The sequence below is a fragment of the Rosa rugosa genome, chromosome 4, assembly GCF_958449725.1.
Source record: "Rosa rugosa chromosome 4, drRosRugo1.1, whole genome shotgun sequence".
Lineage (NCBI taxonomy): Eukaryota > Viridiplantae > Streptophyta > Magnoliopsida > Rosales > Rosaceae > Rosa > Rosa rugosa.
In genome coordinates this window covers 21,016,217-21,043,882 of record NC_084823.1, presented here as the reverse complement: position 1 = coordinate 21,043,882, position 27,666 = coordinate 21,016,217, and the positions used below count along the sequence as shown (strand labels likewise).

The 27,666-nt window shown below is 37.5% G+C and overlaps 2 protein-coding genes across 4 annotated transcripts; both read right to left on the bottom strand.

Moving 5' to 3' along the window:
- Positions 1-13,308: 13,308 nt before the first annotated feature.
- On the bottom strand, positions 13,309-17,455 carry LOC133744108 (uncharacterized). 2 transcript variants are annotated; one of them, XM_062172238.1, is made up of 4 exons: positions 17,284-17,455; positions 15,818-17,043; positions 14,473-14,627; positions 13,309-13,764 (listed from the first exon to the last, which is right to left on the bottom strand). In XM_062172238.1, exons 2-3 carry the CDS (start codon positions 17,008-17,010, stop codon positions 14,513-14,515), a joined length of 1,308 nt encoding a protein of 435 aa, XP_062028222.1. In that variant the 5' UTR covers positions 17,011-17,043; positions 17,284-17,455; the 3' UTR covers positions 13,309-13,764; positions 14,473-14,512. The 2 variants fall into 2 exon arrangements, with proteins under 2 accessions (XP_062028222.1, XP_062028221.1); XM_062172237.1 differs by having other exon boundaries at positions 14,511-14,627; positions 17,284-17,454.
- Positions 17,456-19,476: 2,021 nt separating this feature from the next.
- On the bottom strand, positions 19,477-23,651 carry LOC133745656 (pentatricopeptide repeat-containing protein At5g64320, mitochondrial). Of its 2 annotated transcripts, XM_062173762.1 has the most exons (3): positions 20,883-23,651; positions 19,754-19,849; positions 19,477-19,672 (listed from the first exon to the last, which is right to left on the bottom strand). In XM_062173762.1, exon 1 carries the CDS (start codon positions 23,314-23,316, stop codon positions 21,169-21,171), a length of 2,148 nt encoding a protein of 715 aa, XP_062029746.1. In that variant the 5' UTR covers positions 23,317-23,651; the 3' UTR covers positions 19,477-19,672; positions 19,754-19,849; positions 20,883-21,168. The 2 variants fall into 2 exon arrangements, with proteins under 2 accessions (XP_062029746.1, XP_062029747.1); XM_062173763.1 differs by lacking the exon at positions 19,754-19,849.
- Positions 23,652-27,666: the final 4,015 nt, after the last annotated feature.

Sequence of the window (27,666 nt, the reverse complement as noted above, 5' to 3'; positions counted from 1 at the left end):
TCTTCCTTGAAACCTGGTATATATACCTAGGGTTTTGACTGCTCCTTGTTGTAGAAGGACTATTGATTGAAGTTTCCTAGTCAATCCCTGCTACTTGATTCCAATAAGGTTTCGTTTTCCTCATGGATTCCGGAATGGGCGAAGCTGTAACCCAAATCCCAGTAGGCTTATTTTTGGGCCGCAGGTATCGGCCCGCTGTGCTAGATCCACTAAAGGATATTGCCAAAATTACTTTTGGGCTCAAACAAATTGAAGGAATGGATGGATTTCAAAACTTTTTAATTAGTGCGGAATTAGTTTAACCATTAAACTACTAACTAAACATATAATCCATTCCTTTAACCCATGATCTTGGCTTATTGTGATATGTATATAAACATAGCATGCATAGTAAGGAAGAACAAAAAGGGAGTTTATGTTCTACTCACCCTTGGAGCGTGATTTTAATCCGATCCAAGTGAACCACCAAAGTTCCTCTCCTTGATCTCTCCTTGTGTGTGTTTCCTCCACCTTGAAGCACCTTGAATTAAGAACTCCTTCTTGTACTCCTTGTGCTTGTAATCTCCTCCTTGATGTAACAAGTAAAGCCACAAAAATATATGGCCTCTAAGGATCTTCACCAAGTGAATCAAGAGATGAAGAAAGATGAAAGAAAAGAAGAAATTATGCAAGTGTTCTTCTTTCCTTTAATTTCTGAAAAATGGACCAAGAGAGAACTCTTTCTCTCTCTCTCTCTCAAAAAAAATAGTGTGGAGACACACTTATACTCTTTGTCCATGCTTTCACTTTTATATAATAGGAAATAACTCCAATTACTAAAAGAAAATATTGACTTTCATAAAGCCAATATTTTGGCTGGTCCATACTTGTTATTGGGCACTAAAAATGTGTCTTGGGCTTTCATTTAAATCTCATTTAGTGAAGCCCAAGTCCACACGAAAAGCCCGACAATCGTTTAGGCCCAATAGGTTCGGTTTTACCCGAAAAACCTAATTATGTCCAAATAATAAATCTAATTAATTATTTGGTCATAACCAACTCTTGTTTAATCTTCTTCATATACAATCTCAAGGATCCACTTATATGGTGTGCGATCTCTTAGGTTCTAATTAACAAGGCAGTGAAGTTTATAGAAACCATTTTATTTTGTTTACGAATCAAAAACTCCATTTTTGATTCTCCCTTGTTATTAGGATTATAAATGTTTATTAATCCTCGGGGACTTCACAAGTCATGAGTGACGTCTTGCAACATATCATGACTACCCTAGTTAATGTAGAATGACAAAGAACCTATTCAATTGGAATTACAATACAATACGGTCCTTCTCTAACACTATGTTCTAAATCACATCATCGGGGTATGGAATTGATATGTCAATCCCCTAATGTGATTTTCATTCTTATGTGATTCTTAGAATGTGATTAAAAACTCCTTTTTAATCTCATTCAATGCTTTGGCCAAAGACTCATTGAATCACATCTTTGAACATACACCTTATTTACTTAAGGATAGAGATTCCTTATTGTACACTCACATGTCTCCATGACCGAATTGATTATACCAATGAATGCATCTATTATATCCATTAAGGGACACAATGTTATTGCATCATCAAGAGATAATCCATTCACTCATAAGACAACTATGGTGTCTCAGGTCAAAGGACTAATTTGTATTATTGCAATTTAGAGTTCAAGTTTGACATGTAAGTAAGACTCCATACAAGAACTCTAATGATCGCGTTCAGTGTACTTTTTAAGTTAAGAGCACCCACATACTTGTATTAGTGTCTCTACACAAATGACAAGAGACATATCATCCTCCATATTGAGCATACATAGTATGTGCTAGTCTTTCCGGATTATCAATGTCCAAGTGATAATCCTATGACTAGGAACCTTTTAGGATAAGAGTGTGAAAGAGTAAAGGTCTCACACATCTAACTCTTTAGATTACTTTCTCTTTAACTCATATTCCTTGGACATTGTTCAATCAAATATTAAATATAAGCAATGAACAATAAACTTGCCCTTTTGATTAATAATAATTACAATAATAATTACATCAAAATGATTGTTTTAGGACATAATTCCTTCAATCTCCCACTTGTACTAAACCCAATCACCCATGAAACGTACACCCATCTTCTCAAGATGTTGTTCTAGCTTTGCTTGTGATAAAGGCTTAGTGAATGGATCCGATATGTTATCAACAGATGCTACTTTGAGAATGTTAACGTCTCCACGATTAACAATCTCCCTTATGATATGGAAACGTCTTTCGATGTGTTTGGATTTTTGATGAGACCTTGGTTCCTTGGCTTGAGCAATTGCCCCATTGTTGTCACAGTAAAGTGGAATCGGTGACTCAATGGTAGGAACCACATCAAGTTCATTGATGAACTTTTTCATCCAAACTGCTTCCTTTGCAGCCTCTGCAGCTGCAATGTATTCTGCCTCAGTAGTGGAATCTGCAGTAACGCTTTGTTTGCAGCTTCTCCAATTTACTGCACCTCCATTCAAGGTGAAGACAAACCCTGATGTGGATTTTCTGTCATTCACATCAGATTGAAAATCTGAGTCTGTGTATGCTTCCACTTGCAACTCTGATTGCAAATCACCACCTCCATAAACGAGGAATAAATCTTTAGTCCTTCTCAAGTACTTAAGGATATTCTTAACAGCATTCCAGTGTTCTAAACCTGGATTGGACTGATATCGACTAGTTATGCTTACGCCATAACTGATATCAGGTCTTGTGCATAGCATCGCATACATGAGGCTCCCTATTGCAGATGCATATGGGATCTTGCTCATCTTTTGCACTTCCTCAATCGTTTGTGGGCACATTTTCTTAGAAAGGTGAATGCCATGTCTGACAGGCAGAAAACCCTTCCTAGATTGTTCCATGTGAAATCTATTCAGCACTTTGTCTATGTACAAGGATTGAGATAATCCAATTAATCTTTTTGATCTATCTCTATAGATCTTTATTCCTAATACATAGGCAGCTTCTCCAAGATCCTTCATAAGGAAGGTCTTGGACAACCAAACTTTAATTGAAGATAACATTCCTACATCATTCCCAAAGAGTAGGATGTCATTTACATAAAGTACAAGGAACACAACAGCACTCCCACTGACCTTCTTGTAAACACAAGGTTCATCCATGTTTTGTGTGAAACCAAAAGACTTGACTGTATCATCAAAACGGATGTTCCAACTCCTTGAAGCTTGCTTATATCCGAATAGATTTAACCATGGCAATAGGAGAGAACACATCTTCATAGTCAATGCCCTCTCTTTGCTTATAGCCCTTTGCCACCAACCTAGCTTTGTAGGTTTCTATTTTACCATCTGAGCCTAACTTTTTTTTTTTTTTTTTTTGAAGACCCATTTGTTTCCAATTGGTCTAATACCAGGTGGAGGGTCAACGAGAGTCCAGACTTGATTGGTATGCATAGAGTCAATCTCGGATTCCATGGCTTCTTGCCATTTCTTTGAGTCAACGTTTGACATTGCTTCATTATAACTAGAAGGATCATGCAGGTTTTCATTGTCACCAAGGAGATTTAACTCCCCAAGGCTTTCATGACACAAACCATACCTCTTGAGAGGTATTCGGATCCTACTAGATATTCTTGGAGTTTGTGTTATAGTTGGTTCAGGAAGTTGTTCAACGGGAAATGAAGTGTTAGTTTGTGGCTTGTTGGACACTTCCTTGAGTTCTACCATTTGCTCAACATTTCCATCAAGGACATAGTCCCTTTCAAGGAAAGTGGCATTCCTGCTAACAAACACCTTTTGTTCTTCAGGTTGATAGAAATAATATCCTAAACTATCTTTAGGATATCCACAAATAAACACTTGCTTGATCTAGCTTCAAGCTTGCCTGCTTCTAGTCTTTTGACATAAGCTGGACAACCCCAAATCTTAATATGATTGAGACTTGGTTTCTTCCCATGCCACATCTCATATGGTGTAAGAGGGACGGATTTGGAAGGCACTCTATTCAACAAATAAATTGCTGTTTGAAGTGCATATCCCCAAAAGGATATAGGTAAATCAGTATAGCTCATCATGGAACGAACCATGTCCAACAAAGTTCGATTTCTCCTTTCAGAGACACCATTGAGTTGCGGTGTTCCAGGAGGAGCTAGTGAAGAAACAATGCCTTCTTGTTTGAGATAATCAATAAACTCATTGCTTAAGTATTCGCCTCCTCGATCAGATCTTAGAGCCTTAATACTTCTGTCGGTTTGTTTCTCAACTTCATTCTTAAATTCTTTGAACTTTTCAAAGGCTTCAGATTTGTGCTTCATAAGGTATATATAACCAAACCGAGAGTAGTCATCGGTAAAGGTTATGAAGTATGAGAATCCTCCTTTACTAATAGTGGACATGGGACCACATACATCGGTATGTATTAGGCCTAAGAGTTCTTTAACTCTTGTTCTTTGTCCACCATAATGTGACTTGGTCATTTTTCCTTTTAGACAAGACTCACAAGTAGGCATAGGATCAGATCCTAATGACTCTAAGTATCCATTTTTGGATCATTTGTGAATTCTATCTTGGATAATATGACCAAGTTTAAGGTGCCACATCTTAATGGGGTTAACCGTTTCTCGAGTTCTCTTAGATCCCAAAGCATTTTCCTTCATACAGTTAATACTACCATCTAAAGCTAGATGAAAGAGACCATCAATAATATTAGCATGACATATCATGCGTTCATTAATAGATACAAAACCACTTAGTTTATCAAAAACTACTCTATAACCATCCTTCAAAAGCATGGAGATAGAGATAAGGTTCTTTATACATATAGGAAGATAAAGACAATTATTTAACTCCAATGTATCTCCTGATGGTAACTTCAAAATATAAGTCCCCACGGCTTTGGCATCAACTCTTGTGCCATTTCCTACACGTAGGGAAATTTCTCCAGCTTTAAGCTTCCTTACTCCCACTAGGTCCTGCAACGAAGTGCAAACATGGTGGGATGCACCTGAATCAATTATCCAAGTGGAAGTATTATTAACTGTAAATATTGATTCAATCACATTGATCATACCTTCTGTTGAAGACTTGTTCTTCAAGGATGCAAGATAAGCTTTGCAATTCCTCTTCCAGTGCCCATCTTTGTTGCAAAAGAAACAAATACCTTTTGGTTCCTTTTGTTCCTTCTTCTTCTTCTTTTGCACTACTCCCTTAGGCTTTATCACTTGTTTCTTCTTCCCTTTGCCTTTACATTTGGACTTACTGGATGAAGAAGAAGCGATAATAGCCGCACTCCCACTCTCTTTCTTAATTTGCTTCTCAGCTGTTACCAGCATATTGAGAAGATCAGAAAGAGTATGATCCATTTGTTGCATATTATAGTTCATTATGAACTGAGAAAATGAATCATCTAGGGAGGAAAGAAGAAGATCTTGAGCTAGCTCCGCATCAAGTGCAAATCCAAGGTCTTGAATTTGCTCAATAAGGCCTATCATTTTTAGACCATGTTGATGAACAGGTGCACCCCTCACATGCTTTGTCTTAACAAGCTCATTGACTACTGTGAAGCGCACATTTCTATTTCTCTCACCAAACAATTCAGTGAGATGAAGTAATATAGAACTGGCGCTATCCATATTCTCATGTTGCTTCTGAAGTTGTGAGTTCATGGATGCAAGCATAACACATTTAGCTTGGGTGTCATCATCCTTATGCTTTTGATAAGCAACATGTTGCTCATCGGTTGCATCTTGAGCCAATGGAATGTGAGGAGGTGCATTTTGTAAGACATAAGCGATCTTATCGAATGTCAATACAATTTTCAAATTGCGGAGCCAGTCATTGAAGTTTGGGCCCTCAAGACGATTTTCATTGAGAATTTTGGTGATAGGATGTCCTGACATATTGCAGTCTACATAACATAAAATAAAAGAAGTGAGATTGATTTTAAAACCAAATGACTCGGGTCTTAAGAATCAAATGGCACCCTCTCACTATTTTAACAAATTCCAAATCCCTCAAAGGAATTCGAGAGTATAAATTAAAACTCTTAGTGAGTATGGAAGACTCATTTTCATTAAGCCAACCGCATCATAATAGAACTATAAGTCAACTTAATTTCCATGAGAGGATACTCTTATCCAATCACATCAAATGTGAATATCCATAACTTTGGCCTCTAAAGTAATTAAGTCTCACCATAATAGGATATTGATAAATTACTCTAGTTAAGCTATACCCAACATCTCATGTAAGTATAGAGATCAAAAATTAAATCTCATCATAATAGAATATTGACCAAGATTTGTCCCTACCTTACAACATCAAATGTTGAATAACCTCTATTTAATGCTCCTAGCAAGAAATACCTCCGTTCGGAATGATATTCACATGCAAGAACATCTACTAGGAGATTACAATGTTGGAAGGCCACAAAGAAGCATTCATAATGACTTCTTCGTTTTTCAACTTAATATCACTTTGAGGGAATTTTAAGGTCTCATCTTTAATAATCTCATTAATAACAATCACATTGCATTTGCTTTGATCCTAATGCAATCACACATTCATTATACTTGATCTATAATAAAATACTCCCACTAATTGTTTTCAGAAAACAATTTGATTTCATCAAAAACATTTTTCAAATGGAATCATGGGAAATATAAAATTACTTGATCAAGTGCAATGAACATGCAATTATAATAGGTCACATAGGATGATTATGGACTTGTTGTTTGATCCAACATGAGCCAATATGTTGGATCAAGGTTATGTTTGGGTGGTTGATTTTAATTACGCGTAACGATTACGAGAATTAAATTACTAAGCTAAGCTATTACACTTTGCACTTGAACTCCTTTCAAGGCTTGATGACTTCAAACTTCTTCTTTGGATCATCCTCATGTGCCTCCATCTTCGATTACAAGAGTGGATGAGGGGCATACAAGCTCCCATTTAATTTAATCAAACTTGAATAAATTAAATAAGCTACTTAGTTACACAACCAAATGAATTAACTACTTTAATTACATAGCCCAAATGAATTAACTACTTTAATTACATAACCACATTCATTCAAAATGAATAGTCGGCCAATCTCATGCTCAATTATATTAGGCCATAGTCCATAATCATCCTTTAATTAACCAAGATTAATAAGGTTAATTAAACAAGCATAATTAACTTATTCAAAATAAATTAACCACTAAATTACTTTAATTTAATGCAAGTAAATTAATTGAGTGATTTAGGGGATGATGTCTTACATCATGCAACACTAACTTTTGGTGAGTAATTTAGGGGATGATGTCTCACATCACTTTTGATGAGTGATTTAGGGAATGATGTTTTACATCATGCATCACCAACTTTTGGTGAGTGATTTAGGGGATGATGTTTTACATCATGATTCACCAACTTTTGGTGAGTGATTTAGGGAGACATGTCTTTTATCTCATAATTTAGGGAGACATGTCTTTTATCTCATTCCAACTTTTGGTGAGTAATTTAGAGAAACTAATAGTAAAGATGACTAACTCTACCAACTATTTGGTGAGGGAAACATGGAAATGATTTTATATCATCATTAACTATTAGGTATATTTCAATTCATGAATTTATGGATCAAAAGTGAAAGCAAACACCATGAAAAATTAGCTAGTTCATAACTAGTTTAGACATGTTCCAAAGCTGGAAATAAAATTCCAGTTTAGTGTTCTTCCATTGAACATTTGTTTACTTCATCTTTGAAGCCAAAAATCATGCATACCCTAAGGCATATATAATCTAATATGTTTCTAAGATTAACACCTTAATTAAGAAACATATAGAATCCCTTAATACATATCTCATATGCATCAAAGTTTCATAAAACTTAAACCACTTCTTACATGTAATTTCCAGAAAACTTTTTCTAGCTATCATAAAATCTACCTTACATCACATGCTTCATAACTTTTATGATAAAGCAAATTTTATGATCTAAATTACATATTACTCTAAGCTTAAGAAAATCACATCAACCAACATACTTAGCCATGTTTATAACATATCAAAATTAAGCCAATGGCTCTGATACCAATTGAAGGAATGGATGGATTTCAAAACTTTTTAATTAGTGCGGAATTAGTTTAACCATTAAACTACTAACTAAACATATAATCCATTCCTTTAACCCATGATCTTGGCTTATTGTGATATGTATATAAACATAGCATGCATAGTAAGGAAGAACAAAGAGGGAGTTTATGTTCTACTCACCCTTGGAGCGTGATTTTAATCCGATCCAAGTGAACCACCAAAGTTCCTCTCCTTGATCTCTCCTTGTGTGTGTTTCCTCCACCTTGAAGCACCTTGAATTAAGAACTCCTTCTTGTACTCCTTGTGCTTGTAATCTCCTCCTTGATGTAACAAGTAAAGCCACAAAAATATATGGCCTCTAAGGATCTTCACCAAGTGAATCAAGAGATGAAGAAAGATGAAAGAAAAGAAGAAATTATGCAAGTGTTCTTCTTTCCTTTAATTTCTGAAAAATGGACCAAGAGAGAACTCTTTCTCTCTCTCTCTCTCAAAAAAAATAGTGTGGAGACACACTTATACTCTTTGTCCATGCTTTCACTTTTATATAATAGGAAATAACTCCAATTACTAAAAGAAAATATTGACTTTCATAAAGCCAATATTTTGGCTGGTCCATACTTGTTATTGGGCACTAAAAATGTGTCTTGGGCTTTCATTTAAATCTCATTTAGTGAAGCCCAAGTCCACACGAAAAGCCCGACAATCGTTTAGGCCCAATAGGTTCGGTTTTACCCGAAAAACCTAATTATGTCCAAATAATAAATCTAATTAATTATTTGGTCATAACCAACTCTTGTTTAAACTTCTTCATATACAATCTCAAGGATCCACTTATATGGTGTGCGATCTCTTAGGTTCTAATTAACAAGGCAGTGAAGTTTATAGAAACCATTCTATTTTGTTTACGAATCAAAAACTCCATTTTTGATTCTCCCTTGTTATTAGGATTATAAATGTTTATTAATCCTCGGGGACTTCACAAGTCATGAGTGACGTCTTGCAACATATCATGACTACCCTAGTTAATGTAGAATGACAAAGAACCTATTCAATTGGAATTACAATACAATACGGTCCTTCTCTAACACTATGTTCTAAATCACATCATCGGGGTATGGAATTGATATGTCAATCCCCTAATGTGATTTTCATTCTTATGTGATTCTTAGAATGTGATTAAAAACTCCTTTTTAATCTCATTCAATGCTTTGGCCAAAGACTCATTGAATCACATCTTTGAACATACACCTTATTTACTTAAGGATAGAGATTCCTTATTGTACACTCACATGTCTCCATGACCGAATTGATTATACCAATGAATGCATCTATTATATCCATTAAGGGACACAATGTTATTGCATCATCAAGAGATAATCCATTCACTCATAAGACAACTATGGTGTCTCAGGTCAAAGGACTAATTTGTATTATTGCAATTTAGAGTTCAAGTTTGACATGTAAGTAAGACTCCATACAAGAACTCTAATGATCGCGTTCAGTGTACTTTTTAAGTTAAGAGCACCCACATACTTGTATTAGTGTCTCTACACAAATGACAAGAGACATATCATCCTCCATATTGAGCATACATAGTATGTGCTAGTCTTTCCGGATTATCAATGTCCAAGTGATAATCCTATGACTAGGAACCTTTTAGGATAAGAGTGTGAAAGAGTAAAGGTCTCACACATCTAACTCTTTAGATTACTTTCTCTTTAACTCATATTCCTTGGACATTGTTCAATCAAATATTAAATATAAGCAATGAACAATAAACTTGCCCTTTTGATTAATAATAATTACAATAATAATTACATCAAAATGATTGTTTTAGGACATAATTCCTTCACAAATACGATTCAAATCGTACATGAGGGCATCCAGTAAGAAGGCTGGAGCATTAACAAACCATTCATGGTTTACATTGGACTCAAAACCATAACTAGCTAACCTATGAGCTACTGTATTGGCCTGCCGAGATACAAACCTAAGGCTGATACCTGCGTGGACATTTAACAAGTCTTTCACTTCTGCAACGAGAACACGGAGTGGGGATAAATCAGCCACTTCACTATGAATAGCGCCCACTGCTACTTGGCAGTCACTCTCAACCACAGCACTAGTGACACCCATGGAATGTAAAAGCTGCAAACCATGCTTGAGGGCCACCAGCTCGGACTGCAGAGCTGAACTGACAAATTCCACCCTATGCGCAAAAGCAGCCAGGAAATGCCCTTGTGCATCCCGGAGAACTCCTCCCGTACCCCCGTATGGAACATTGGGTAAAAAGGCTCCGTCGACGTTCATTTTCAAGATAGTCCCCCCAGGAGGATCCCACTGATGTCGGACCTTCTGTCTACCTCGAACCGGACTCACGGTCAGATTAGCCTGAAGGTACTCCTCGTACCATGCAAGAGCAGATGCCACTAGACCTGAACTAGATTGGGTCCGGTTCCTCCACAGAGTATCATTCCTGTTGTTCCATAGACTCCATAGAAGAATGAGCATCTTGTCAAAGAGAGGTGAAGTCAAAGAATTGGCTCGCTCCGATAACCATTCCTTCCATGGCAAACTGGCAGAAGAGATAGAAAAGGGAGGACTATACCATATACTGCGAGCAACGGGATACTCACAAAACAGATGGTCAATAGTTTCAGTAGCCTGAGAGCACACAACGCAGTGTAACTCTTCATTGATAAAAATGGGAGGATGATAAAAATGGGACCAAAATTGATCAAATCTTCATTCATGATTCAGATATGCAATAGTGAGAGACTCAAGCTTGTTCCTGCAAGTTCCTGGAAGAAATAAAACTGCCATTTGATAGGCATAATCTTTTTGTGGATATGGTCGACAATGCTACTGATGCTAAGTGAATTTAGGTTTTCCTTTTGATAATCAACATGGTAACGTCAGAGTTAGGTGGTTGCAAAGTTGATAGGGTATGGTATGATAGATTTTGCCGGGTTTTGATTGTGCCTCTGCAAATCTCAAGAGATCTCTTCATATTTTCAAAAGAATAATAATAATAATAATATATATATATATATATATATATATATATATATATATATATAAAAGAGAGAGAGAGAAAGAGATCTTCATATTTCTTAAGTTTTCTTGTCAATCTTTCTATTTTAAATGACAAATAATAAAAGGGTTTTTGTCCATTTACACCATTTTTAGAGATTTTTTTCTCACTTACCCCATTAAGTTTTTTTAATTCCCTCTTACCTAAAATACTCTAAGGAGGTCTTCCCTAATACCCCATTAAGATTTTTTTTTTGTTTTTTAATTTTTTTTAATACCATTTTACCCTTACCCTTTTGTTACTTAGAAGAGAGAGAGAGAGAGAGAGAAAATGGAAGAGAGAGAAATCATGGGAGACTTTGCCGAAGCCCGGTCACTGGCCGCCGGAGTCCGGTCACCGGCCGCCGAAATTCAGTCAACTTTCGCCAGATTCTGGTCACCGACTGCCGCCCACCGGAATTTGCTGAAAATCTCACCGGAAAGTTTTTTTTGCCCCCAATAGCTAGACATCTATTGCCCCCTAATAAATGGGCAATAGAGGTCTATTGCCCCCTAATAGACGTCTATTGCCCCCCCAATAGACGACTATCAGCCATGTATTACCCCCCAATAGACGTCTATTGCCCCTCAAGGCCTCAATATGACTTTCAGTTGCTAGAATGAGAACTAATCTCCCTAAATTTAGACAAACAAAACTTTGATTACAGAAAAAAAAACAAGAAGATTACATCAATTCAAAACGTCTATTGCCCCCCAATAGCCGTCTATTGCCCTCCAATAGAGGGGTAATAGGCATCTATTAGAGGGCAATAGACATCTGAACGACCCAAAAAGAAGCCAAAACATAATAATTCCATAGAGCAACAACTTCAATATCAGCAACAATTCTTACAGATTAGATGCTCCATGCAAGCACACACTTTTTTTGTTTTGGCTAAACATATACCGTTAAAAAAAAAAGGAAGAAAATTCATGGTAAGATGGAAAAGTCTATGAACGCCAGACCTATACTTCTCAAGCAAAAAGATGAACAATCAAGAATCAAAATTATGGTCTAGCATTTCTGACATGCAATCATGCTACAAGTTTATCGAACCTATTGAATGGTAAAAGGTGCAGGTGTGTTCAATTGTCAGATTTCAAGAATGCTTCTATCGAGACAAGTCTAAATGTATGCAGCTCCAAAACAAAAAAAGAGCATCGCACATAATGAAACCAAAAAAAAAAAAAACCAACGTCCGCTCACTGCTCTGCAACTCGGACCGAAATGTGGATTTGGATTTGAGCCTCCAGAAGCTTGGGTCCAGATTGTTGGTGCTTAAAGGCGACCTGAGCAATGTCAATATTCACCGGTATCGAAGATGACAGGTGAGAGAGATAAAGTACAAACGTGGAACATGACGTCGGCGATGCCGAAGATGATGACGACGACGTCGGTGTTGGAAAACGACGGGGAAAAGGGCCGACGGAGGGATGAGTGCGGGGGGTCGGGATCGAACTCGGAGTTTTTGTAATTAAGATCCTCCTCGTCGTCGTCGATGACGTCCTTGCACACACAGAGAGAGACGGATCCTCGTCGTCGGCGTCAGCGTTGGGGTCCTCGTCCTTGCAGAGAAAGAGATCGGTGATGAGAGAGAGTCGTCCACGTCTTCCTTGTAGAGAGAGATCGCCGGATCGGTTATGAGAGATAGACTCGTCGAACTTGCAGAGATGTGAGAGAAAGACGGCGAGAGAGATAAAGTGGTCGAGATGTAATTATTAATTTAGAGCCCAAAATCGTCATTTAGCTATTAAATTGGGTTAGTGGGAACCAAATTTTCTTAGTGGTGTAAGTTGGCTAATTTTAATCTATTTTAGTGCTATAGGTCAAGAACCCTTTTATAATAGGAAGACATACTAGAAATTATTAGGATTAAGATGATGACGTGGCACATGCCACATTATTTGGGATAGGTTTTTTGTATAACTTTTCCTTTTTGAGATCTCAAACATTTTCCCACAATTTAAGTTATCAAAAAAGGAAAGAGGGAGTGTGGATTGTAAAATAAAAAGTGAATTTCACTCCCTAAACAAAATGATGAGGCAATAACCATGATGGGAAATCTTTCATCTATGTAGATGTCGTTTGACACTTAGTAACTACTGTAGCTAATTAGTGTGCAAATTGTAGTAATGAGGTATATAACAATAAGAACAAAAAATAGGAGAGTTCCGTGCCCACCTGAGTTTTAATTTTTTATCTTTCTAAAAGTTTAGAAAAAATAGGTTATATAGTAGGGAAAATGTTCCTTCATATCAATACACAACTTATCTAGCGCAGTGGTCTTGCATGCACACCACTAGCACCGGAAGATGCTGTCATCTTGGGGCAGCCCAGAGTTAATTACCCACAGAAAAGGACTTGTGCCGTGAGAGCTGGCCAAAGCCTTGAGAAGATACGCTCCACAAAGGAGGTGGCGAGCTGTTGGCCTGATGACAAGTTCATACTTACCATCCTCTGGCACGAGGAGGGTCAAGATGGATGACCAAATTCTAAAGGGACATGGTGTTCAATAGGCTTCTGTACAATGTTATACATTTTGATTGCGAGAAGCTGCCTGATATTTCCTCAAACGGTACTGACTCCCAACATTTATAATGAATCCTGCATATGAATATGAGAAAAACTTCACCAACGCTAGTTTATCAAAATATATAAGGTAAATGATTCGAGCCATGGTGCTCCTGTGCTTAACTCCTACAAAATAGTGCCCTATTAACACTAAATGCGCAAGAACCATGCAAACCAGATGTTGAATTTAGCAACTATTAGCTCCACAACAAGAGTATCAACAGAACATTAGGAGAGATAACTAGACAACCACCTGGATGCAAGAGGATATGGATGGAATCAATAGATTCAAAACCATGAGTAGAGATGGGTGCAACACGACTTGTACTCAAGAACTAGTATGAAAAAATTCGGTTTTGGTTCCCTTTGAACAACGGTAACTTAGCAATTCTGGGATTGTTTTTTATAACTTCGGTTGATGATTAGATTGCTTTCTCTAGTAAGTCTAGGGGAATAATCATATTGTTGATTTCTACCTATCTATGAAAAGGGTTTACCAAGAAAATAAAATAAAAATACACACAAAAGAACAAGTACGAAAATTAACTAGGACATAAGAGGTAAAATTTTCAGAAATCATTCTACAGTTGTAATTCTAATCTCGAGTTACACAAAAATACTATTATGGACGGGGATTAATACACCCCTGTGCTCGGACTAGGAAGTCCTACAATGTCAAGATTCATGCACTATCACCGCCTGAAGCATGTATATCATTCAAGAAAACATTAAAACAGAAACCTGGTTTCTAGCACCCAGATGAGACAGAGAGTCATTACCCTCAATGATACTCCCGATCCTTCAATTTCTTGCTTCCTCTGGGTTTTTCTATAGGTGCATTCATTCCGGCCATTTTAGCATTATACTTTGCCCGAAGAGGATCATTGTAGGTCCACCTGAAATGCAAAAAGCAGTAAACTCAACCTCGGACCCAAAGTGAAACCCACAGAAAATTCAACAGAACACCATGCATAGCATTTGAAAGTTTCCCTTATTACCAAAGAAACCCGAGACATAACAGAGCACAGCTAAGACTCCAAACATAATTAAATCTCTAAACTACCGAGTCTGACGATGCTCTGTCATTGAAATAACAATATTGCAAAAAAATGAAAATAAATGTAACAATATCAATATGGCCAGAAGACATTGTCATAAGTAAAAAACAAAACAAAAAACAATATATGATCAATAAATTAGAAGCATGACAAGCAGTAGGGATCTTTACAATGTGAGGTTCAAATATACAGAACAGCTAACCTACATTTAGAATCTTCTAGGGTTTAGTTGCTAAAACGTGCACTAGCTTCAGAGTTTGACATCAGAGTAAAGGTTTCTTAAAATCACTTCAAGATTGACATTAAATAATTTTCTGGCATCACACTGTATGTGTCTTGATGCCTCATACATTAGTGGGAATCACAAGAACTTTTACACTCCACTAGATTTATATTTCTTAGTTAACATACTTGTTTTCAAGTAAATCAAATGAAATGCTTTAATCTTCCATAGTTAAGAAGGTACTCACTCCATTTTAATTATCATGGAAGTTGATTTGCTTTACATATATGATGTCATAATCAATATTGTTTTGTCTCCCATAATGCAATTGATACGAACATTTTTTTTATTTAATTTTTTTTTTGGGGGTTAAAAGGAGGCCTAGAAACGCCCAAAACGAAAAAGCAACAGAAAAGAAAACTATCTATTCAGCCTATTAAGAAGGATCAGCAGCAGTTCTTCTAGCATGATACGAAGACTTTTTCATCAATGAATAATTGAATATGCTAGTTTTTTCAAACAATAAATCCTTTAGTACTCTAAATTAAGTGACAACTCATTAATTTTATACTTGTATCACATTTCCTAAGCTAATCTCCAAACGTACTAGTAAATCACCACATTCATATCAAGACATAGGATTCAATAATGTTATGCTACAGTACCACCATGGATGCCTCCATATCTGAGCATTCTCTAACCCATAGAATCTTAAGTGAACAGTGCATACAGTAAACACATGAGCATAGCAAGATAGTGAAGTGAAAAACAGAATGGATAATTTCATTTAGGAAAGTCAACTTACGGATTGTTCCAGTCAGTAGTATCCTCATTGACAAGATGGGTCCATTTTGTCCTTCCACTACGACCAAAATGCTTGACCTGCATGACCTTCGGCAATATAGTTTTGTCCATTTTATCTTCTCCAGTTGGAGCAGAGAAATCACGAGTGAAAATTCCATCTGTTCCCACAGTTGCAGCATGGTCATCTGCGTCTGACTGGAAGAAAGCACCTTTGTGGTGGTACTTCTGCATGAACCTCCACTTTTGCTTTGGTTTTGGTGCAGGTTTAGGATTCTTCCTCTCCCATTCCCTCCTCTCTTCCTCTGTCATATTTCTTACTCTTTCAATCTCTTCCTTTTCCTTCAACATTGCTTCTCTTTCCTCCCTATCCCTCTTGATCCTGGCAATCTCTCTTGCCTTCCAAGCTTCATACTCCTCTGCCTCGTTAAGTTCATCATCAGTATCAATATCAGCAATGTTAGCGTCCTGTTCCATACTTTTCTGTATCTCTTCATCCTTTCGGATTTCCTCAACCACAATCTGCTTTGTCTCTCTCTTCCTCTCTTCCAATTTTTTCTTCCTTGCTTCCTCAAGGGCCAGTTCTTCTGCCTCAATTCGCTCACGTTCAGCGATGGTATCTCTCTCAGCCTTGGGAACAAAGACTGGCTTGAGCATCATCATACCACCATGCTCATCTTCTGAGTCAGTTGAATACTCCGATTCCTCTTCCTCCTCCTCTTCTTCCTTATCTTCTTCCTCATCTTCGGAGGGGAGGAGTGCAGCTTCTTCTTGCTCCCTCTCACGCAACCTTTCCTTAATCCTTCTTCTCCTTTCCTCTAAAGCATCAGGATCCTCTTCTTCGGCATCTATCCCTTCCTGCCTCCTGGCTTCCTCTTCAATAGTTGAAACAATTTCAGCCTGGCGGATACGCCTGTGATCAGCCCTAACATCCTCGCGATTATCTATCCTGCTCTCAGCCAAACGACGCAGCCTAGGATCATCTTTCCTTGCAATATCGGAATAATCCTGAGTGGGGAAGGCTTTCTCCAGGGAGGCAGCCGCGGACACCCTAATATCGCCATCTTCGTCGGCATCATCTCCCCACTCAGGAGCTTTTCCAGGCCAATACCTTTTAACTTTAGTCTGTCCAATTTTACCTCTCAGCTTATCCCTAATGGCAATCACAGTGTCACTAACACCTGCAGTCACCGACATTGCTCCTATCTAGTATGTTGAACCAAAATTTCACTGAAACAAAAAAACAAAGCAAGTCTTAGCGTTCCAAGTTGAGGTCAGAAACCCTAACCCTAACCCTAACCCTAAAAGTAAAACAAAGCGGGTACGAATTAATTGATCGAAATAGAATTATTAAGCCAAGGGGAAATCTAACATTGGAACAAGTCGCATTCAATATAAACTATCGAAAAACGCGAACGAATAATCGGAAAAATCAGAAAGCCGAAAACAAAATTCAAACGAAAAGCTCACATAATAGCTATGGCGGCGGGGCGGGGAGTGGCTCATCCGAGTTCTGCGGCGGTTTGCAGCGTAGGATTGGCAAAGCCTGGTCTCCGTTTCTTGGAGCCTCTTTTTCTTTTCCTTATAGAGAGAGACAAAGGAGGGAGCACTAGTAGAGGAGGAGGTCGTGAAAGAGAGAGACGCCAACAGCCCGATAAGGATACTTTAGGTATTTCGCCAACAGCCTCCTCTCAAACTAGAGCCGATTACTGTATTTACTTGGATGAATACCTTCTACGGTATTATACAATTTACCAAACCTACTAATCTTCTTTCTTCAACGGTATCATACTATTTGATACTTAATCTTCTTTCGAAGATATTTTCATTTTTCAAAGATTAGGTATCAAATTGTATAAGTAATAAGTGGTACCTGAAAAAATACTTAGTCGAACAACTTTGTACGTCCATTCATTATTCCGTTAACTCCTTTTTCTTGATGAACCAAAAGCCCTTATCCGGAATGCTTGATATTCCTTTTATCTTTCGGACGATTCAAGCTGGTCAAGGTCCGATTTGTTATTGGGATTGATATTTGATTCCCCTTGCAGAGTTTGAGCTTGAGCTTGAGCTCAGAGTTCCATCTAGGCCTGGGCACGGGCCGAGCCCATTTCGTATTTCACTGGGCCCGGGACCGAGCCCGAACAGTTCGGGCCGGGCCCATATTAAGTTTTCAACATCCAGGGACCGGGAAGGCCCGGACCGTTAACAAACGGGCCGGTCCTTCAGGCTTTTCGGGCCCAACTATGAATTTATGGAAAAACTATGAATTTCTGGAAAAAAAAAAGCCTGAAACTATGAATTTTTGGAAAAACTATGAATTTCTGGAATGGAGAACTTGTTAAGAATCAAATCACAAAGCAGTAAAAACTTCCAGAAAAAGCCATAAATAATCAAATATAAGCCATCAGAAGCTATCACCATCTGAAATTGGGGGTTTTACTGTTTTAGGGTTCGAAAAAGCTTAAGTAGGATTGGAAATCTGAAATTGAAATTGGGATTAGGGTTCGAAGAAAAGAGAGGCAGAGAGTGAGAGAGATGAGGGTTCGAAGAAAAGAATTTCCAGAGAGATGAGGTCGTTTAGCTAAGTGGGGGTTGTTTGAAATTGGGATTGGAAATCTTGTTTTAGGGTTCGAAGAAAATAGAGGCAGAGGCCAGAGAGTGAGAGAGATGAGGGTTCGAGGTGGAGAGTGAGAGAGATGAGGGTTCGAGGCGGAGAGTGCGAGAGATGAGGAGTGGGGGTTGTGATCACCTGTGGTCAATTTCACGGTATACTCAAATAAATGACCTATCACAGAGGGACATATGACAGTAATGGGACTAAGGGCTTATACGGGCTGTAATCCGGGCTTTTACGCATTAGAGATACCAGGCCCGGGACCGGCCCGTTTTATTCATAAACGGTCCGGGCCTCAAATTTTCATCTTTTTTTTTTCTCAAAGCCCGGCCCGAACTTGGCGGTCCGGACCGGTCCGGTCCGGTTTTTCGGGTTTTCGGGTCAAAACGCCCAGCCCTAGTTCCAGCAATGAGGGAGGAGCGGCTTCTAACTTCATTGAAATATGCTTCTCTCTCTACCTTTTTTTTACTCATAAGTCATAACAACATATAATTCATGATGGGGTTTAGGTTTACTTGGATCATTGCAATCAATATGTAAACATAAGCATTCTTTTTCTTTTGGTAAAAAAAACATGAGCATAGTCAAATCCATGACAATGTATGGAAATCAACTTGAGCGCTACATCAGAACAGAAAGTTAAACTCTCATGTCTACCAACTTAACAAATTTGGAAGATCAAGTGCTATAGCTAAAAACAGAGAACCGATGCAAAATTACTTCATTGAATCTATAAGAAATTGGTTTACAGTCTAGTTTATCAACCAAATAATTGGTTTTACCAAGAAGAAAAAAATACATATGGGAATAAAACAGATCATCACTAAAAGATGTCAGCATACTACTATCTCACCACCGCAATGCAATCGGTTTAATCGAGATCATCTGAAATGAAATCCGACTCTAAAGTAGGTAGGATCGAATGGAATATCAAAGTCATGGTGATGAAAAAATAATCAGATCATCGCCAAGGACCTTCTGCTTATGAAATGAGAGGGAGAGGGAGCTGCTTTGCAGTTGTGAAGAACCTGCATTTTGATTTCATAAACACTCCTGTATGACACCCAGACATGTGCCATCAACAGAAGGATACTTGCATTCCCTCCTGTAATTAGATGTTCATATATTTCATTGACCATTTCACCTGCAAGTGTGAAATTTTTGTACCATTTTGAACTGATTCTCCACAAAATAGAGCGCGCGCACAGTTGAATACATCTGTTCTATATATCCAGCTGTTTTCTGTCCAATAAATCATGGATATAATTCAAAACTATCCAGGCATAAGGATTATATGCAACAATACGCTTCACATACATGTACCTTATCTAATGTGCATGCTTCTAGCTAAGAAAGGCGCTTATCTTGAATCCACAACATAATATAGGTCAAAAACAATTAGCTCCACCTTTAACGCGACTGAAATAACAAAAATTGAGACACGATCAGACGCCAGACAAAGATTTAAATCAAAGTTAGGAAATACTTGGATGATTAAGTAATTTGGGCAGACACAATATCTCTTACATTCCTTTAAACATATTAAATCAGACAAACTGGCTCTGAATAACAAACATATTTGACCTATCTAGAATCATCATCAACACTAATCTACTAGTTATCGTCTTAACAAACGTGACACATAAATCTGTCACATACTTTTAAACATATTAAATCAGACAAGCTGACTCCCAATAACATATTAGATCAATCTGGAATTATCATCAACCCTAATTTACTCAGTCTCTAGAATTATCATGCTTAAGTTTGCCTGAATTATTTGTTTCAATTCATGGCAACAAGGTGACAGTATGTTGGAGTCTAAGCTGAGAGAATCAGACGGCAAGTCCTGAAGTTAGCAAACAATAAATTCCATAGTCTCAAAGATAAGCAGAATTATTTACAATATCAAACTAGTGACAACGTAAGATAAGTAGCATTCATTAGATGCAAACCAGACAAGTATATCTCCTGTTTTATGAATTAGCTTTCTGATAAAAAAATAAAAAAAGAACTAGACAGGTATTTAAATCCTACAAAGCAAGAGTCAAAGTGTCTATCTGGTGCCTGGCGGTAAGTTGAGTGGTAACATGTCTAGATATATAGCTCATGAAAGTGTTGTTAAACCTTTTCCATAAAGCATTCAACAGTGGATAAGGAACATATCTATTCACAACTGATTAGAGGGCAACTTTTATTTGTGAAAATAACATTAACCCTAATATGACAAGATCATAAATTCAAACAATGAGGCAATAATAATCTAAAAGTTGTCATAGTAGGCTTCATTGATGGCCACTGCCTCTGATGCAAACTATGAAACTACTACTTCTCCAAATAGGGATGTAAGTCTATGGAAGTATGCATTAAACATAAAGTTACAATAGGCTACTAGAAGGTTTCCATGTACAGAATGAAGAAACAAGCTCAGGTTGCCCATGATTATATTTACCTCAACAATCAACACAAAGCATCATGTAGTTTGTTCTGCCTCAACCAGCAGAAAACTCAGCCAAGTATTCCAGAGAGCCAGCCGGATTTCTCCCCAATCACCAACCAACAAATCAAACTGGCAGGTGCAAAATCCTTATAATTTAAAAGCACTCAAAAATCAGGATTACCACCAACTAAAAATCAAAACGTGTGCCTTCATATCCACCTCCAATCACCATCAGCATAAATGCTTTCAGAAATACCATGAGAATCCTTAGTGCGCTCCGGAGAAAAATAAACTAGGCTTAAATAAAGCCCTGATGGACATAACCTCTTTCTTTAGACAGGTTGCTGACCAATATATACCATGTCACATGATTTGGTATGAATCCATTAGTCACACCTCTATGTAGAAGCAAACAAGCATCATTAATCATGCCCTCTTTGCAATGCCAACTGATCAAAGTGTTATAAGTAATAGCATCAGGGCATACCCCTTCAGCTTGTAATCTGTCAAAGAGATTCAAAGCTTCCCAAATGTGTCCCATCTTGCACATACCATTTATCAGGCTATTATAAGTGACTATATCGGGCATTAAACCACGATGAATCATATCCCTTAGGAACTCAAGGGCTTCATATACTTTGCCACTTTTACAGAGGCCATTAATCAAAATATTGCATGAGATACTATCTGGATGAAGTCCTGTCCTCATCATTTCTTCAAACAATCCCCTTGCTTTTTCAACAGCCCCAGCTCTGCAGAGTGCCTTTACTAACCCATTATAGGTTATTTTGTCAAGAGGGCATCCTCTAGACACCATTTCATTTACAAGCTTCAGTGCTTCTTGGATCGCACCTCCAGTCAGAAAACCATGAATTAATGTGTTATAAGTTACAGTGTTGGCAATAACACCCTCCAATAACATATCATGGTACAATCCCAATGCCTCTTCCATCCTATCAACCTTGCACAATCCAAATATCAAAGAATTAAAGGTAAATATGTCTGCCTTACATCCTTTGCTTGAGATTTCACTGAACAACTTTAAAGCTTCATGGACCTTTCCATCCTTGCAGAGAGCAGATATTAGACAATTGTATCCCACGATATTCGGACCAAGACCCTTGTATGACATCTCATTTAAAACATCACCAGCTTCCTGCAGTTGACCTTCCTTGCATAACCCATCAACCAATATCGTGTAAGTTATCACATTGGGCTTGCAGCCCTTAGTTTCCATCTCACTGATCAATTCACGAGCAGAAGCCAAACTGCCCTTCTTGCAAAGTCCACGAATCAGAATGTTAAATGTATAAACATCAAGGTCACAGCTGCTACCCAGCATGCCATCACAGTAGACAACTTTGGCTTCATCAAAGCGTCCACTGGTAACATAACCATTAATCAAGGTATTGAAAAGCACAGCATTCGGGCTAGGCACTTTATTTAACAATGCCCTTGCTTCATCAACTTGCCCTGTTCTACATAATCCGTTCATTAAAACTCCATAAGTTATCTCATCAGGAGAAAAACCCCGCAAAAGCATCCGATCAACCAACTTTGCTGCCTCCTGAATCCGATTGACCTTGCAGAGACCATGGATAATATCATTAAAAGTCTGAACATCAGGAGTGCAACCCATCAAGAACATTTCCTCCAAAAGTCTCAATGCTTCATTCACTCGCTCATTTCTGGCGAGGGCATGTATAAGAGTCTGGTAAACCACAGAATTCGGCACACACCCATGCTTCGTCATGTCTCTAAGAAGCGAGCATGCAGAATCCACCTCATTAACCATACAAAATGCCTTCAAAACCAGCCCAAATGTGTAAACATTGGGAGAGATGCCCCTACTCAACATGTCATAGAACACATTGGGTGCCACCTTGGGGCAATTCCCAGCCACCAGTATATCCAAAACAGCATTGTAAGATTTGAAAGTAGGTTCAAAAGAATAAACCCCTCTCATATCCAGAAGCAGCCTAGTCGCCTGACCAGGCAAGCCCGCTCTGCCATAATGTTTCATGATCATAATGAAAATGGACTCTCTAAAAACCATCCCTTCATCTTTAATCTGCATCAACAACCTATCCATGACCTTAAACTCCCCCGCCGCGCCAAGCTTATCAATCAACATATAGTACACATCAAATGAATGGCTATATCCCCTCTGGGCACCCACCAATTCGAACATTTCCATTGACGTGGGCACGTCAAGTGGGAGTTCAAGTAACTTACAAAGCTGAACTGGGGTAATTTGAACGAGTGATTTCCGAAGTTCATTGAGGTCAAATGGCTTAAGCAACCTCTCCCACTCATTCTCTGACTCAAAACCATTGTCATTGCTACCCTTAACATACCCAGCTGAGAAAATCCCAAAACGGTGAGTATTGATCAAAGATTGCAACTTTTTGGTCAGAGGATGCCAAAGTTTTGGAATTTTTAACATTACTCTAAATGGGTATAGCAGAACTCTCAGAAACTAAGCAGAAAACCTGGAACGAAAACTCAAATGGGGTTCCCAAGTTCCTATGCAATTTGGTATTTACAAGAAAGGGTGATGTTACCTGAGTGAGGATTATTCAACTGAGCAATTCCAGCAGTGGCAGAGATGAGACGATTGGGAAAACCCAATTGGATGCAGATGAAATTGAACAATCTGGTTAGGTTTGAGAGAGTAGCAAAACCTTCCCATTTCAGCGGGTTTAACTAGCCGATGCATTTTCCTCAAGCTGCTCCTGCACTCCAAATTTAGCTCACGCTATTTGAGCCTCTCTTACGTCCTTTTTTTTTTTTTTTATTCCTCCCTTACCACAAAACAAAACAAAAAAAATCATTTTTGTTTAAGGATATTCATGCCTTACAAACGAGAGTTACTTTTCATTGTTGTAATAGAATCATTGTTCTAAATTTCTAGTCTTAATTAGAATAGGATTCCATGTACTCAAAGAAATTGTACTTGTTTCATCTATATATAAAGGCTCCTATTATCAATGAAATATATAACCATTCTCTCCACTACTCTCTATGCATGTATCATTTATTTTTTAAACACGTTATCAGCACGAAGTTCTCACCATGTTTTCAATAGTCAAAATCCCAAAACTAGTTTTCCTTTAGTAGCCTAGCTAGCATGCGCACCTCTGTGCCCTTGCACCCCTTGTAGCATGCGCACACCTCTTGCACACCTATGCAAACTCTGATCAGCCTCGCACTCCTGCATCAACACACACGTGCATCAACTTCGCTAAGCAAGATCAAGTACCAAGAAAACACCAAGTAAGCTTTTATAAAAGTTTCTGCTTTCTTTTATGTTTACTCATACTCGAGGATTCTGATAGGAGTATTTTAATGCGATGTTTTAATAATTATTTCCTCATATTTTACTTAGTTATTTCCTTAAATAAATGAATTTTAATTTAGTTTTTATTTTTTAGGTACATCGGAGAGATGAGGAAAAATGAAGAGAAATGGCAAAAAATGAGGAGTCCTGATGACAATATGATAAGAGAGCCCAAGAACAAGCTCAAAACGTCATCTACAAAGGTGATATGGATTGGGAGTCATTTTTGGCAAGAAAATATGGTTAAAAATCAGATTTTGGGTCCGTATTAGATGCAAACTGATTTTGGCCGAATTTCAAGAATATATATGGATAATGACATCTCAATTAAATCCTAAATGCATGATTATGGCCAAAGGGAGATTTCAACAGATAAGGAAGGAGAATTTCAAGGGAGCAAAACAAGCAGAAAGGTTGAAAACAGGTCCAGAACTCCAGATACATTCCTTGATGTCCGCACTCCATCCTTGGCCAAAATTGAGGAGATAAATCAGAAAATAATCATGCAATTAATTGAAAAATAATCTCCCTAAATCAAGGTGTTAAATTGGAGGTTTCTCATTGGTTGGATGACATAGCAGAGCTGACGTGGCATTATCTGATTGGTTAATGCTGTGTGGATCAATCTTGAAGACTTGGAGACTAAGTTGCCATCCTCCTATAAATAGGAGCATTCTCTACACACAACAACACCAACACACCACAACACATCTTCATTCAGAAAAATTCTCTCCATTCTCTAGTTGCAAAGTTCTGCGTTTTCAAGCAAGGAGAGGAAGAAGAAGAAGGAGCCGTGAAGATCATATCCTCCATCATCCACCTTGAAGGCTTGCTTCCAAGATTCAAGATCCAACCATCAAGCTATCCATCTCCATCTCCACTCACGGTGTAATTCGTTCCTTTTCCTTGTAACCTTTTTGGTTTCCTTGTTTGATTTCGTATGAACTTGTTTCTAGTTAACAATAACGTTTAGGGAAAAGTTTAAGCCCAATTTCTATGTTTAAATAAAGTTTTCAAATTCTATGATAGTGATTCTAAGTTGCTTATGTGAGTTTGTTCGATTGAATTTGCTTTACAGAAAACTTTTATATGTTTATCTTATTTGAGTCAACACTTATAGGATTTGCATGTAATTGGTGCTAGATTTAGGCAAACGATTCATCTAATAGTTTTGTGAACCTAAATCACAAGTAGTAAAGGCTTTGGACAAAGGTCGAATTCAATTGAAGAGGATTGCAAATAGGTGAACTTATTCATACTAGGTTGTGCACTTAAGTTGATAACCTTTCTCTATGCTTCTTGCGTTGAACATGTTTTGATTAGCTAGCTTTCTAGACTTTGATTGCATGTTTAATAGGATTGATCTAGGTGCTTTCACTTAGGTTAATTAGTAAAGGAAAGTAAAATATGAGAAATCATTTGCTTCGAATGTTTCACATGATCAACTTCTTTCTTATGACTTGGAAGAACAATTATAGGGTTTGAATCGAATTTGATTACATGGAATTGGTTTTGATCTTTGTTCCTTGCGTTCCACCCTTGTATATATGTTTTTACGTTTTCTTTATTTTATTTATTTTAACTTTTGATTTTATAATTCTTAAACCCCCCTTTTATTTCGTTATTTGTATATATTCTTTTTGTAAATTTTTACTTTATACTTTTATTAATTCTTTATTTGTTTTTACAATTACAGGTGTACCCTCAATACCTGGTTAGAATGATCCCTATTTACCATATACTAACAACTACATGCAGGGTTAAATTGCGCGCTTGCTTTTAGCGCTATCAGATTCTAATATTCATTCTTCTACCTCCCACCTTTCTTATAACGTGGGATTTGATAAAAGCTGAACTGTGGGGGTTCATGCTTCTCCCGAACAAGAGGTTCATGAAAGCTCTAGAGACATTCTGATTTGGAATAAAGATGGAGTTGGAATTCGAATTAAATATGAATTGCTTTGGCCGTGAGTTTCATGAAGGTTCTAGAGACATTCTTTGATGTCAAGACTTCAACAAAGGCAAGAAAAACACGGATTAGAAGATATGATGTCATCTTGATGATGTGGAATTAATTTATTGGTCAAGGGATGTGTCAACCAATCAGAAAATTCAAAGGAAAACCCGAATCAACACAAACTTGGAGAATTCAAGTGGGAACGAATTGGGAGAAGTCTTGAACGTCACAATATAAATAGAGGATACTTTTGACGTTTCAGGGTTCACTACTTTCTCCACAATTTCGATTCCTCACTTTTGTGCTCTTGAGTTTCAGGTTTCCACATCTTCAAGTTCCTAGCCATGCCATCCTCCATCCTTGTTGTGAATTCCACCTTGTGCCACCACCTTGGAGCTGCTTTGGATCTTTGGGACGTGACTAAGGGTTGTTCATACCATCTTCCCGGTTTAGTGTTCTTTTAGATAGAATTTCTGCTTTTGATTTAATTTCTTTGTGTAAAACCGAAACCATGAGTATACAATCTGATATTTGGATGAAATTTTGATGTTCTTTTCAATGTTTAATTTGTTTAAGTGTTCTTGAATATCATTGGTTTCCGAAACTATGGAATGATAATCTGATTTTGTTTTATTGATATCTTTTATATGCTTTTGTTCTTTGGTTGGAAACAATGAGTAAATGCAAGTAATTGGAGTTACACTACACCAATTTTTCAATCAGACGACAGTAAAACTGTCGTCTGATAATAGGCGCTGCTGTTGTCTATCTCAATGCCGTCTGATACATGAATCAGACAATACCACAAAACTGTCGTCTGACAAAGTTTACTACAACAGCAGCTACTACACCGTCTGTTGTCTGAATACCATGAAGAACAACAACAATTGGTATCAGAACTCTTGTGCAAAGTAATTTCAGATGGCAGACCTTGGAAGAATGTTGACGTGTAATGAATATTTAGAGAACATTGATTTGTACAAAAACTGTTGTCTGAATGAAGCTTGTAGATCAGCAATGTAATTGAATACTATTGACTGACTTTGAACAAGACAACAGGAAAACTATTAAAGCTATTGTGTGTCATTGCTTCAGACAACAGTTTTTTCTTTCTTTTTTCTTTATGTTCATTTGTTAGACAATGGTTTGCGATTGGTATTGAATTGTCTAAGATAGAAAAGAATATATACATCCTGTACAATTGAACAACATATCCTTGATTCCAAAAACCATTTCATTCCATCAACAGTATTCATCCTAACATTTACACAGGAATTAAGCTTGCCCAAGTGCCTATATCTATTTCATTAGCTTAACAAGCTTTCAAGTTTCATGAGCTTTACATGATAATAAAAAAGAATACAATTTGCTCGATCTCCCAAGATAGTTGTAAGCAAAATCACTGCAAGGAAAGAAAAGTAGATCAATTAATAAACTGTCAAGACAAGTTACAAATGTAGATCATAATCAATTTCCACCTCTTGCCAACTGTTATCATG